Raw genomic sequence first — 15,163 nt, forward strand, 5'->3', positions numbered from 1 at the left:
CTGCAGAGAGAGAAAGTTTGAATTGAGCCATACTCAAAAGAGAGCTAATAAAATATAAAGCAGACTTATAGTTAAGTATGTAAATAATAAATTTGCTTTGAATGACCGACAGCATTGAAGATTTTGATGCTTTGCTTCTCCAGAGAACAAACCAATTCATTTCCCCCGCGTAATCTTTAAGATTCCAAGTAACTACAGAACAAGGCAGATTTTTCAGCTCGAAGCACTTCCCAGTATGAGGGTTAATTTAATATTCTTCATCTGTGAGAAGAGCCAAGTCCCTCCACACCACTGTGATGCTCTCATCTTATCTACAGTTAACAACGCGATTTGACATGGTGCAAGACCACGAAGGGAAACACAAGTCAAACTAGCCATTGTCTAATACTAACCGCTATTCTTTGAGGAAGTCTGAGTACAAAGAGGTTTTTATATTTTAAAGAGCTGGAACTAGAAGATAAGTATCACTAACACGATCAGGCTCACAGACACCCTAGTTTACCATATGGAACAAAGGACTAAGCAGTCTCTCCGCAGACCCGTGAAGCACACAGGCACCATCCATCCCTTCGCTCCCCTTCAGAAGGATGATAGCAAATACTCTTGGAGTAGGAGTCACCTTCTGTTAACAACTCCCCTTGGTCTGGTCTATGCTGAGTCTCCTTCATCCACATTTAGCACAGCACAGTCTGGTGAAAAAGGCTCTGCTGTTCTCAGGTAATGAAACTGCGTGCATGGGCTCCAAAGGGCAACACGTCGCCAGTCATGTGGATGCTAGAGAGTACCAGTTAAAAATCTTTGGATGGAAAGCTAGAATGTAAATGAGTTTAATGGAATCAGAGAGACTAAGAAAGGATGCCAGAGCACTTGAGAGATTCAGGAAATTCTATGGGAGAATTTGCTTAAGCGTAGATATCTTTAAAACAAAACGAATGAACAAAAAAATACTGAAAGAAGGGTATAGAAAGGTGCCTGGGACAACATCAAGAGCGCTGCAATAAGTATCTTACACCATACATCTGGTCTTTCCAGGATGCACTCAGTTTTAAGGCTTCCAAAAGTATATACTAGCCTCCATCAGAAAATCCAGACACTAAAACTACAACAGACAACATCCCCCTGAGACTGCCTGTAAGTAATTTTAAGAAGAATTCCTAATTTTAAGAAGAAATCCATGCAACAGTCAAATATGCTGCTGAAGTCCTTTTCTTCACTATGATATTTCCCAGCTGAAGATTCACTGCATGATCAGTACTGCAGCACACATCTCCAGTTTGGAATTGGTTCCTGATCATCCCATACATGCCATTTTAAGTTTCAAGCTTGTTTGTTTGTTTTTAATCAGCATGCAGAAGAGCACCCTGTGATTTATGATCATGTGTTTTGGCCTGACAGATGTTTTTCTGCCTCCACAGGATATAATTCTTAACTGGATCATTTCCAAATTAAACCCATTGACTAAACTGGCTCCAAACAATCTTGAAGTATTCTTAACAAGATTAGACTGAATTTTACAGTTTCCCATATTAATACCAGTTGTGCACAGTATCGTCTCTGGAACTATTTAAAATACCTGATCAGCTGGAAATAGATTATTCCCCCACATAATGAGGCTCCTCTGCAATCCAAACAGAATCTAGCAGAAGCGGCTCATTAGTCCACCACAGCACAACATGTTTCCTGGGCAAATCAGACTCTTGGAAAGCCAAGGACAAGACTCCAGTTGCTATCAAACTGGTTCCAGTACTGATTAGTTTCCCTTAGCCAAAAATAGGTGCTGTACTGATTCACAAATACACTGTACCGATGTGTTGTTACTTACAGCTGACATTTCCAATGCTTTCATTTTAATGCACAAGTTCTTTATATCCCTGCTTGAAAGCACCTCCTAAAAAAAAAATAATCCCACAATCTATTCTGTCAACCAAGAAGCTGCGCATTCTTTGTCAAAGCCATGCTGTTTGAAGCACTGAGATGTAGGAGTTCCCAGGGCTTGTTAATTCATTTCCCAGAAAAATACACATTCACTGAGAAGGTTTAATCGCTGTCCTCCAGTTAACCCACAGCGCCTCGTAATTCAGCCCAAACACACTGCAGGATTTTAGAACGAGCTTTTTAAACAATGCAGGAAACTGTTTTGCAACAAGGAATGAAGAATGTAGCCAGACTTCATATGCATCTGCCTCCATATGGCCCAATTACAGACCGCAGGTCACATCTAGCCTACAGAAAGCCATCTGGCTTCCTCCCTGGAGGAAACGGAGTGGATGTCCGCCTGGGCAACGCACGCTGCCTAGGAGCTTAGCACCTTGCCGAGTGCAAGAGACACTTGCTCACTGCTCAACTGCTTCTGCAGGTGTGTCCCGCGGTATGTAAGGAGCAGACAGCCCAGGAGGTGAATTCTTGCTGCCCAAGTCAGGAACACGCTGCCAGGAGCCAGCGCAGGAAGGTCCAAGCACCTAAAGGCAGCCCACAGCTGCCACCATCAGCTCAGCCTTTGTTGGGCTCTGTTTCTCAAATACGCCCCCGTTCTATTATTTTAAAGAGGAAATTCTCCACTGCTCGTGCTCCTGGTTGTTCTTGGCACAGAACTGGGCAAAGGAACTTGAACAATAGTCAGGTGAGGAAGGTTTGTTTTCCTCCCCAGTCCTTTGCCAGCCGAAACACCCTCCCAGGTGAATGTTCCAGATCCCAGAGGGGTGTGGGGAGGCCGAGATCCCACGTCTCTCTGAAGCATACACCCAGCACTGCAGCTTCTGAGCTTGATGAAGATGAAATCGCTTCTTTTTGAAGAGTAATGTCCAAGCAGTTCATTTTTAAGAGAACTTTTGCTCCTTCCTTCCCCTTTCTCAAGTAAGTCCACCTAATGAATTTTACACAACTGGATGAGCACACTTGGATGCTTGTTACTCCCTAAGTTCTTCCAGTAAAAGTTGGCTTCCAGCTTCAGCTGGGTTTAAGGACCAATTTGGATTCAGAGCATTGCTATTTTATTGTACTGGGATTAAGACGAAGTACTACACTATGACTTCGGAGGAACAAAGTAGGGAATTCCACTTTTTAGGGTTGAAGCTCCTGAAGTTAGCCCAGTAGATACAAAGCAGTTCGACATATCCAGTGCTTACTAAGCAGCTTGAGAAAATACAACAAGCACATTTAGGGTCCAGGGAAGAGATTTAATATCTGATGCTGGCTTCCAGCCCACAGCCCAAGAGGACACGATCCACATGCCTCATGTTGCTTACAAGATAGCTGATGCCCTCAAACACTTAGCTTGAAGGTGTGCTGTTTTATAGCGCGCTTGCGCTGAAAAAAATCCAAAATTCCTGTTTTGTAGGAAGCATTTACTCAATCTGGTTAATATTTTCTAGCCAGTAGCAGTAATTTGAAAGACATCTTTTCCATCGAGTCCCAGAATTGCCTTCTCAAAGGCTAGGGATTTCCCCAGATGACTGAAATGTTGCTGATACACAGCCTCCTCTGAAAGCCTCACCAGGTCACCAGAGTCTCGAGGAGGTGATACAGAGCCTAAAATAGATTTGACCTGGGGAACTCTTGCCAGCCACCACCATTTATCGTCACGTCAGCTCAGATCTTTGTCTCTCCTGCTTTCCACTTATTCAAAGCCAAGCCATTTCACGGATGTAGTATCTTTTGACAATTCCTGGCAGAACAGGTACAGTTGGATTACATTGATCTGCACAACTATTTTAATTGCCTGACTTTTAATTGCCTAACACAGTATGGATATGCTCCTAGAACTCCCACAGATGCTCCAGACAGGATTTTTTTGGATGAAAGCAGGAAGTGAGATGAGTCAATGCTCTCCCACCCCCCTTTAGGGGGCGAAGAGCCTCTGCTATCAGAGCCTGCAATAGGGAATACCTTCTCTGGTTTCAGCAGTTTCTCGCAACAAACAGAACTGTCGAAAAGGACAGACCGTGTTGGCCAAACCTGAAGCAGCCTCCGGTCTCTCTGCAGCAAGGAGGCCTACTCTCCTCACTGCTGTGAAGAACGTCATGTACCAAACCAATTGCAGCCTGCACAGCAGATAGAGATTGTCGTTCTGCTCACATCCACCAAATACACATGGATAGATTTCAGAGAGACAGAATTAACAGGGTCCCCCTCACCCAGGAAGGTCCGAGCTCTCTACTGAAGTTCTGAAGCTCCAGTCTAGTCCAGCTCATCCCTTTACGCATCAAATTAGCTTTCTGTACAGTAGAAACAATCTGACGCAGTTTTGGAAGGAGCTTAGACTTGATCTTCACAGGCAAGTTATGTTTGCTGTACCAAGGCAGGGCACGAAAAGATCTGGATGAACCTCCAAGAGCAAATTGCTGCCAAGTGATGTTGACTTAAGGTGAATATCCAGCACTAAAGCATGACAATAAGCCTTGTTACTAAACTCAAAATTAACCTTTTGCCTCCCCTGCCTCGCCCCAAACCAGAGACAGTTTCAGAGCAGGAAGAGACATTCTCTCTTGATAGAATTCCATGTATGAGCTGGTTTGATCCTGTCAAATTAGGATTTGGGGGGGGGAGGGGGGGTGCAGAATACGTGAGTTCAGAAGTCTCTGTGGTATAACTCATAGGAAAAGACACTACCCCATCTTGCTACCTGCCCGGTGTCTCTTTTTCCCCCAGCTGTAGACTTTATACTTTGCTTTCAAAGCACAATCAGCCACCTCCTTCAGCAACAAGCATTCCTCAGCAGCTGTTTGCAGGAAGACCAGGACAGCTGCCCCAGTTTTGGGCTGCTTCACACTGTCTTCTGTACATCCCAAACCCCCAAAGGAAGCACGTGAGACAGCCTAAAATCAGTCACGCGTTGTGGGCACACGAAGTGACACATTATCTCCCGAACTTCTGAAGTCAGCCAAATTTACCAGGTGTATTACACAAGAGGCACGACCTTACCACCGTACTTCCCTTTCCACAGCAAGGAGGAATTGTATTCAGCACCTGTTCCCGAGAACCTGCTTCTGACCCCAAAGGGACAGCATCTGCAATTTTAATGACCCGCACTACCCAGTGATCTGCGTCCTGATGGATCACACCGACAGGGCAACCTGGTAAGAACAACTTTAACAGCAAGAAATAACAAAACTTCTGACTCTCCTTGGGATTTGTATGGAACAAGATTGAATATCTGACGATTACCACTCTGATTTCCCTGAAGCCTACGAGTTTGCTACATGAATTTCAGCTAGCTGCATAACTCAGTGCAGTACTCTTAGACTAAGAAACAGACACAAATACATGGCAGTCAATGGGACTTTGTTAGTGCAGCAGTTTAATATGCAAGGCATGCCAAGCATCACATAAAGCTCGTAGCTTCTTTGCATAAATATACCCAGCTTTTTTTCCCTTTTTTTAAACCACGACAATACAAACTTCAGAAAGTTATTGAAAAGATATTCTGTAAAATATACACTACTGCACTGTTACACATTGTGAACATATGCCAAAAAAGAAAAAAAAGTACAGGGAACAGTTTTGCCTACTCCAGATATAAAGTTGTTTTAAAAAAATCAAATTCTTTTAACTGATTTATTCTTCTTCTGTAGTTTCTGTGGGTTTGCGTTTGAAGCTCTCCAGCAGTAGAGAGGATATTGAGAAATTCCATGCTTTCATCATACCCAGATTTGACAAGGTTAGTGCAAATCTTAGCCAGAAACAGAAGTACCTAATTCCAAGTATTCCGTATCTGGAGAAAAAAAATCTGAATTTTCTTCCAGGGAAAATCCAACTTTACACAAGCATCTATTGTCAGTAGTTCTACAAATTATCAGACAAGAGCTATTTGTTTTGCTTTTGGGGACGCACAGAAGGAAAGAAAGGCTGCGTAAACAGGTGCTGTTCTAGCTATAGGATTGCCCTTTTGATTCTGCTGATGTTATCAAGGAGGCCAAGGATGCGATATGCTAAGTTCAAAATGAGACAACGTAAGCATTTCTTCTGCATAAGGACTCATTTGTTTAGAACTAGCCTGACAGCGTCCTTCTGACCCTATCGTATGTTCGTATTTGCAAAAAGCAGAAATTTTAATGCTGTTGAGACAAAAAAAGAGAAAAAAGAGACACAACCCTCTTGAAATGAAAATAAAGTTTTTCATTAAGCTACAAGAACCTACTGGTTTAGGCTTGAAGTAAATACGTAGGTTGTCAAATCAATGACAAAGTGTTATCAACAGCCACAGGAACAAATTCAAAAGCCAGAACCGATTCAGAAGGCATTTTAAAGTAAGTTACAGCACAAAAAATAAGATGTTATTTAACACAAACTTTTGTGATAGGAAACCAGCAGGAGTAAATGTATGCCGGTTATATTGGTCAGTCTGTGCAACTTCACTACTGTTCTATCATTCTGACAGCCTCTGCTGTAGACAAATCAGAAAAATGTTAGACATGGGCCTGTGAAACTATTATTACCCTTATTAGAGGGACCAAGTCTTGCCTAGACCTGAAAACATGAGGTTCATCCCCTTACACCAACTCATTCCTCCACGATAGCAACAAGCTCCTAAATTAAGGTAACTGCAGCAGATCACAGATCCTGTCCCACCCACCCACCGCACAGATACGCAAGGTTTAGTATGTCACTAACTGTTCCGCTATGCTCAGTGAAGCTTAGCTTTCAGTTCTTCATTTCAACCTCACGCTTACAGTTGCACCAAAAAAATTGTATACACAAACCTGAATGCAGACATCCATTTTGTTTCCAACAATCTACACAAAGTATCTGTACAGTACATGCAAATACTTCAGCTTCCTGTATTAAGTGAAACTCGGAGACATCCCATTACATTGCTATTCAAAAAAAATCTTAAATCTGTTACCTGATTTTCTTTAGCAGAAGATTCCAAGAAAGCTGCATTCCAGGATTCTGCTAAAGCTTTCCCTTCTTCATAGCTGATCACCCTGATAGAAGAAAAAAAATGTGTTTCTTTATGATTCACAGAAGAATTGGAATTTGAAACTCCAGGAAAGTCTTCACGGTACTGAAGCACATAAATGCATATATAACAGGAATGTTTTGCAAAGTCTGATCCTGAGCACTTGATATTTGCTGCTGTCAAATACACAACTGGGCCAGGTAAAACTATGTGACTCAGAAAAGAGTTGTCCCAAAGTCCCGGGTTGTTCTCCTAATCTGTAGTATCATCTTATCTCTTACAGTCGTAAAAAACATTTCTGTTACTTGTTTTGATGAAAGGGTAAAGCCACTTTCTTTGGAACCCTGCAGCGAGAGTCAACATTACAACAAAAGCTCCTGGCTCCTAGTTCACATTCTGGACACAATTCCTTTGCCAGTACCTTGTTTTAACCTACATTTTGATTTTAGTTACGGAAAGCCAAGAACAAAACCAGCCTATTGCAGCCACAGGAATGCCGGCTGCTGTCTTGCATTTCACACGTACTGGAGTTCACATACCGTTCCATATGCAGGTCTTTTTTATTTCCAACCAGCATAATGGGTATTCTGTGAAAGAAAGTTCAGAACTTCAGAACAGTTATAGTATACTGAACAAAGTACTAGTAACATGCCTGCAGTGAAATGAGATGAAAGTGTCACTACTTACTGGACTTTTCCCACCATATCCAATAACTTGCCATGGATAACTTTTATCACTTCAAAACTGCAAAATAAAGGGATGAAGTCACACATGCACTCCAATGTTTATCCTTAATACCCAATACACAAGCAATTAAATGCATATGTAGATATGCTTACTCTGTGTATAGCGGCAGAACTACAAAGATGCTGAAAGCGTTACTGATTTGTGTACAATAGACCAAATGGTCCTAGAGGCAGCAACAAAGACTAGGCTACGACTATCATTACAGCCTCCCCAGTTATGATACTTGCAGAAATAAACAACATTACCCACGACTGATGTGTCTAACATACAAATGCTAAAAGCCCCACATCCCCAATCTGGTTTGTATCTGCAGTAAGAAATTTAACTACTTGAGTCCAACAACCCTGGATGAGCATGTCAAATTAAAGCAGAGTTTCAAAGAAAAAGTTAATAACAAGAAAAGTTATTAGGTTAAGCATAATCCACCATGAAAGAATTCAGCATTTTAGTTTGTACAGGAAGTTAGCTCCTACAGAATTCTTTGGTTTTGTTTATGTGAAAGCTAAGAGAAGCCCGAATTCCAACCTTCTACAGAAAGTAAGTAAACTGATCAGCAAGATGGTATTGAAACTGTGGTTATTCAGATACTTGTCAGTTCCCCTACCATATAGGTGAAGCCTGCATGACTGGAGATAAGGAACAGTACTGTGAAATGCTGAGAAGCCTACAATCCCACTAAGAAAATCCCCTGCATTTGACATTTAGCACTTTTGAGAACAAGCTATAAACAGGGTTAAAGAGCAGATGTTGCACTCCTCTAATTACATTATGGAAAAAATGCTGGTACATGAAGTGCACAATTCAGAGTTAAGAGAGGCACAGGTTCACAGACCAGACACACAACTACACAACAAAAAAAGCGACTGAAACTTCTCCAACTTCCAAGCTTGCTAGCTACAAGCAATGTCTTGACTTGTGCTGCATTTTAATTAGAACTGAAACTCTTAAAAAATAGAGCAGCGCTCAAACTTCCAACTCCAAGTTCTCAAAGAACTGGTGCCTGAAAACACTATTCGAGCTATTCGAATCACTAAAACTTCTCACTTCCGGAGCAATAAACACGACCATATTTAAGAAGAATTTTGTGTCAAGTAAGATTCAGTTTGGAATACTTCAGAAATAATTCTTGAAGTGTTGAGTTCTACTCACCCTCTATGTTTTGCTAATAGTTCTAGTATATCCTATGGAGAAAACGAGCACTTTGCAAAGAAAAAAGTGACTTAGCGTGGCACAATTCGATCAACTTGCTGTTAGTAACTCAAATACTACAGACTCCATTAAAAAAAGTGGAATCAATGGAAGGTCTTCAGGGTTACAACGAACTTGTGATGAAAGGGAAAGAAGTGAAATTTTGGTCTTGAGAACTGCCTTGGGCTTTCAGGTTCTTCTAATTACTTCGAAAGAAAGATTTAAACAGCGTTTGGTTGTGACAAAGTTCAGATGCATCACTACATATGAAATTAGATGACCCTGTAAACTGAAAGAAAAAAAAATCTAAGACTACAAAACTGTTTCTCAGTTCATCTGAAGCAACAGGAAAGATCTAGCATTCTAGCCACAAGATAACCGAGTCACAAATCTAATACAATCACTTCTTTCCTTCCACTATTATGCGCGTTGCTGTCAGTATAGCTAGAAAAATGCCATGCCACTGCACAGCTCAGCGGTAAGACCTCGCCCGTGGTTCCAGTGCATGATTCTGCTAAATACCCTAGAGACCAACCCACCCTCGGCTCTTCAGTTCCCAATTCTGTGCATCTGCTTAACTAGTCTAGTTCAAGAGCTCCATTTTTAGTTTAAAAAAAGACTAAGGATAAACAGTTGATCTTTATTAATAGATCAAGGTGAAAACTGAAAGAAGTGCTACTTAAACCTGAACATGATTCTGACACAGAGATACGAGCTGCTAAGAACTACCTGGAATGAAACTAGCTTGACCAGATCGATTTAATGTTCTAGAAAGCTTTCCAAATTAATAAGGTTAAAAGGAACAAGGGTACAATTTAAGACAGATATTGACCAATCCAAAAAAGAACATCATCACATCAAGTCTCGAAACAGCAAGAGGTCCAGAGAGCTTAAGAGGTCCTTTCCAGTTCTGTCAAGCAAACAGGGTTACAGAAAACAGCTCGATGTGTGAAATACTACAGAAAATTATTAGCTGTCAGAGAGATATCCTATACAAAATCATGGAACAGAGGCAAGATACAGAATTGGAATTTAAACTAGAGCAAAAGCCCTCCAGTAACCTTGTAGCTGAGAGTCTGGGAATATTAAAAATGTAGGTCATTAGTTTTTACTCAAGTCCCATTTTAAACTTCCCAGTGGAGATCAGTAGGGAAGACGATCATTTTAAAAGGACATTTCTATTAAGTTTGCTGTCAAAGCTCACACCCAGCTCAATCAATACTCAGATCAATATATACACTTTGACAGAAATCAACAGAGATGGCAACTGTAATCTGATTGCCTGGGAAAGTCAAAGCTACCAGACTACCCTGGAAAATCTATTCTGCCTAAACACTGTCTTGATACTGAAGATAAGGGTCTGAACAATAAAGTATCATCGATACTTTAAATTTCAAAGGAAAAAAAAACTTGGATTAAGTTGGATCAAGAATAAAATACTAAGGAATATACTATCTACCTACAGTAGATAATATAGCTGAATATTTTAATCTGCATTAGTATTTTCACCATGATTTGACTTTTATTTTGTTTGAATGCTACAACAGAAAACAGATTCTCGTTCCTTTAATTGGGTGACTTTGGTTAAAGACACTTTTGTCCCAACAATACCACGCGCCAACGAACATTTTCCTCTTCACTTTAGAAGTGAAAGGTTTTCTACTTCAGTCTGAGAATACTAAGTCCTATTTTATACAGGTTACTCAGCACCAACAGCGAACCTCCGATTAAGGGGAGAAAAAAGCAAAAAGGTGGTGTATCTAGAAACACATGAAAGCCCAACATCTGTTGCATTTCCTCCAGATCACACACGCTTCCTGTTCACTTCTTCAGAACTAAAGATGAAAACCAAGAATGAAGGACTGAAAATCTGTTCAGCATTAAAGACCTTAAAAGCAACTGAAGTTTATAACCAGACCACGTCACTTCAAGAAGCACAGAAGAACCAATAAGCAAGCTGTTTTACCTGCAATTTATGATGGTCTTACTAAAGGGATGAGCTGTTCTGTCTGCTTTAGAGGAAAAAACTTGGAATGCTTCAGCACTTGAAAAAAGTTTATCAGCTTAAAAGTAGAAGGGAAGCATTACCTTTTCTTCTACCTGAAGTAAGCAAAATGCTTCAGGTCTTAAAATAATTGTAAACAAACAAAAATAATGCCATAATGAAGATGCTGTACTGTACTAGAAAATTAAGACCGATTAAAGAATGACCAGTACTGAAATCAAGAACAACAAAGGGAAGGCACAAAATAACAGCAGAGGAGAAAACCTTAAGGAGGTTGAGACACTTGGTGCAAGTAAATGACTCCAGCTATGACAGTGTCCTCATGTGAGAGCTGACTACAGGCAACAGTGGGGACAGAACAGATACCCTGGGAAATTTGTCAAATAAGGCATTTGAGCCAGTCTACAGGCCAAACATCTCATACTGCTATTTATATCAAAGTTTTTGATGGTTAACCAGAACAAGCCAAGACAGGAAGCCAAAGAAATCTCAGTACTGTAACAAGCTGCTAGGACAAGACCTAACAACTAGCTGGGCTCTTCACACAAATGTACAGTGCCCACTTAGATCATGTTCAAGTCCATCTTTGTAACGTATGCTCCAGCAATGAACTGTTTATTCCTGGTACTAATCCACGTAGTTTTACTTACACTTCAACCTATTCAGTTCAGCACTGCCTCGTTTCTTACCCAGTACCTTTTGTATCAGTCTGCAAAGTATCTGTGACATTTGGATCTGAGGGGAAATTTCTGAAAAACATTTTTATTTCCATAAAACTTCTAAGGTGAAAAGAAATTAAATGAATTGCATTCTGGATTCAGCTCCTGCCTGAGCTATATTTTCTTTGTGTGTGTGTGCATCTGGTTAATATCTGAACTATTAGAACACAACAGATTTTATTACCTTTTTATTGACGTGACTGAATAAACAAGAATGTAGCCATTGATGTCTATGGAGTATGTCTGAGGAAATATGGAGTATTCATCCTGTAGAAAGAATATTGCATTTATAATTACTCACTGCCACAGTTGAGAACTTGATGCTAGCAAATCATGAGCAGTTTTTAGTCATACTTGTAAGACATGAGGCACTGGACCTTTTTGTACATGTAGTACTTTCAGAACTACGTTTTTTCATCGTAATGCCAGCTGTGGCTTCTTTACCAAATTAAGAGAAAGCAAGGCAAACTTGGGACACAAGCTTAGTTAGCCTGTTAGTCTGTATACTCTACAGCTTTTTCGCTTTATTCCCTCTAAGACTATGGATCAGCTAAAGCTATTCCCAATCCTCTTACCCCGCTTAATTATCAGTTTACACTAGTACAAAACATCCACTCTGTCCTACCGCTAATTAGCCATTATGCCTCTTATCTTGCTAGTGATACGTTTCAATCAAATTCTAAATTTCAACAGCTGAAGATAGGATCTGGCACTTCAAAACTTCCAAGTGGCAATGACCGCATCTAAATTACCCAAGGGGTCCGTTAGGAAGTAGCTAGCTGTGGCTTACCAACTAATGCACGCCTATCAACTGTAGATGCACCAACTATAATTATTAGCTGCTTCATGCCAAATGGAAGTCTCCATTATATGGCAAATGTTTCATAGAAAACAAACAAACAAAAAAATAAACAGAAACTCAGACACCTAATTTCTAAACTTATTACCCCTGTAGAAAAGGAAATGATCAACTAGGTAAATGAAACAGATCGATGTACTGCACAAAACACAACACAAAACAAATCCCATGTTAAATATCTAAATTGAAACACTGCAATAGCAATTCCCAGGTAACATTTACATTTTGACAAGAGCTATACATCTTACTGTATGGGTTCTCATATTTTTTAACCCGTGTTTCTAACAATATTAATTTTAGCTTAAGATCACAACCTCACTGTATGTTGTCATGACTGAACAGATGGAGCAGTGCAATTACGCAGCTTAAATCTAGACAGCTAAAAGGAATCAAACTTCCTTAACTAGCAAATGGGAGGAAAACCTTTCATAAATCAACTTCACAGATTCAGCCAAAAAAGATTTCAAGAATAACACCTGCAAAAGTACCCTTCTTTGCCTTTAATGCTACACACTGACAGCAGCCTTCCCCCATCTTTGTTTAAATGCCAAACTGCCACTTCTGTTGGCCTTGTAATCCGAAAGTCAATACAGAAGGGGTCAGAGCTGGCCTGCATGCAAAACAGGTGAAAGTGCAACCCCGTAGCTATTTACCTTTATCTGGAATTAGTCTGGATTGCTAAGTTTGAATCCTGTTTTATACTCCTGTTCTGTGACCCCATACCAAGACTTCTGTTTAACTGAACTAGGTAAATCTGAATACGTAACCACAAAACATAAAGAGACACAAGACAAAAAAAGGTAACCAAGAAAACTGATTTTCAGCTTGTCAGAAAAAAGCCTGCTATGCTTCCTGGGACTTGTAGGTCAAATTAAAAACTTTGCCAAGTGACAAAACAAACCTAGGTATAACTTTTCAAGCTGTAGCCACCTTTTCAAGTAGATAACATAAGTCTACAATATAATCTTTGCTACGCTGTATACACAAGGACTCTCTATGGATCATTAAGCAAGACAGAATTGAGAAAAATCTGCTCAAGTCACACCTTCCATAACCCAGTATCATCTCTTCCCTCAAACCCTGTGAGCCACAGCTCAAAGTTCAAGTCACTTATAGGAAGAATCAAGCTTGAAAATAACCAGACTGGGAAAAATGTTAGTTTCACATTTTCAATTTACATTAAAACAACTCTGAAAATAAACCTCAGCAACAGAGGCACGTCACTGGTGAAGTTATGCCGCCTTCTGAAAAGGCCTTTTCTTTTTCAAAGAGAAATTTTACCTTCATCACCATGCTACAGTTTGAGATGCACACAAAGTGAAGTCTACGGGGCTCGCTCTGCTGCTCACAGCCTGCCCGTCCCTCAACCTCACTCTCCTCTGCAGAATATTCCCATCAAACACTGCTTGCCCCAGTATGTGTGGTCAATATCGTGTTTCTAATCCCTTCGACAGATTACAGGATCACTGATTAACACCACATAAATAAGGCGTGTTTATTCTTAAATCTATTCTTAAATTCTCTTCAAAGAAGGTGATCGAACATACCTAGAAGGTCACAACCCTTCTGAATACTCTCCCAGCTATAAGCAAGTGTCCTGCAGCTTTCAAGTCTTTGTGAAACGTGCTGATACTACTTAAGACTGTTTAACACTGCTCAGCTTGCAAAAACCAAAAGGCACAAGCCCACAACTCACAGAAGCTAAGCACACATAACCAATAAAAAGTTTAGGGTAACAATACAAGGATCTATCAGTCCCTTTTCTTTTTTACATACAGTGTCTCTCAAAAGATGGAGCACTGCTATGTGTGGAACGTGCACTCTCACCTGCAATTGCTGCCAAGCAACACTATGTAATGAACACCTTTATTTCATGAAGGTGCTCACCATGCCACAGGACGGTTGTTTATTGTCTCCTCCTGCACTCCCTGCCATTACACGAAGCTCAGAAGCACGCGAGGAACCATCACTTACTCAAAAATGTAAACAAACTGCAGTAGTTTATGGGCAGCCCAGTAAGCACTACCTACACGCATTGCTGCCTACTCTGGGCAACTATTTCATGGACACAGTTGTGGTGTGTTGTAGCTGGAGAATACAAACAGGAGAAAGTCATGAAAAACTTCCCTGTGGGTTATCGAACTGGGTTATGGACCAGTTTAGTCCATGCTTTGGACCTTTCAGTACATCAGAGTTAAGGCGGTTCTTTGTTCACTTTTTTTGGCATATGTACTTTAACCACTAGCTACTGTTTCAATTTCAGTAGACAGGAAAAAAAGCCTTCACATAAATACCACACAGCTCCCTGGGGACTAAGTTAGAGGCTGAACTTCAGCTTTGAATGCGTGGTCGCAACCAACTTCACTCTTCAGGAGTATGAATAGCCGTTGCCTTATCTCTGATGAAAGATTCAGAGGAAGAAAGATGACTTACTTGGCCAGCAGTGTCAACCAGCTGAAGATGATATTCTTGGCCATTTACTGTGATCAATTTTGTAAAAGCTGGAAGAAACAAGAAACACACACACATTTCAGAATTATGAACAAGGAAGGGATCAGTAGTCACTTATCTGTGCCATTGTCAGCTGAAAGGTTAAGGAAAAGAACTTTAGTTAGAGACTTTAAAGTAGCTAGATCAGATTGCTGTAATTTCAACTAGCACATTTTAGGTATTGAAACTCAGAAACCTTAAAACTTCAAATTTCAAAACATTCTTATGCTGCACGCAGCAGTTCTTCCTTTAGAGTG

At 40.5% G+C, this 15,163-nt stretch overlaps 1 protein-coding gene across 4 annotated transcripts in view; it reads right to left on the reverse strand.

The window, feature by feature from the left end:
• RHEB (Ras homolog, mTORC1 binding) overlaps window positions 1-15,163 on the reverse strand; it is a 40,646-nt gene that overhangs the window by 739 nt on the left and 24,744 nt on the right. For 2 of the 4 annotated variants that reach the window (XM_080578553.1, XM_080578552.1), the window contains exons 3-7: window positions 14,850-14,917; window positions 11,742-11,824; window positions 7,586-7,642; window positions 7,438-7,485; window positions 6,842-6,923 (exon numbers count right to left, since the gene is read on the reverse strand). In XM_080578553.1, the coding sequence (XP_080434679.1) occupies window positions 6,842-6,923; window positions 7,438-7,485; window positions 7,586-7,642; window positions 11,742-11,824; window positions 14,850-14,917 (338 nt within the window). The remainder of the gene's footprint in view (window positions 1-6,841; window positions 6,924-7,437; window positions 7,486-7,585; window positions 7,643-11,741; window positions 11,825-14,849; window positions 14,918-15,163) is intronic. The other 2 variants (XM_080578555.1, XM_080578554.1) reach the window with 1 other exon arrangement.

The sequence above is a fragment of the Anser brachyrhynchus genome, assembly GCF_964034855.1.
Source record: "Anser brachyrhynchus genome assembly, chromosome: 2".
Classification (NCBI taxonomy): Eukaryota; Metazoa; Chordata; class Aves; order Anseriformes; family Anatidae; genus Anser; species Anser brachyrhynchus.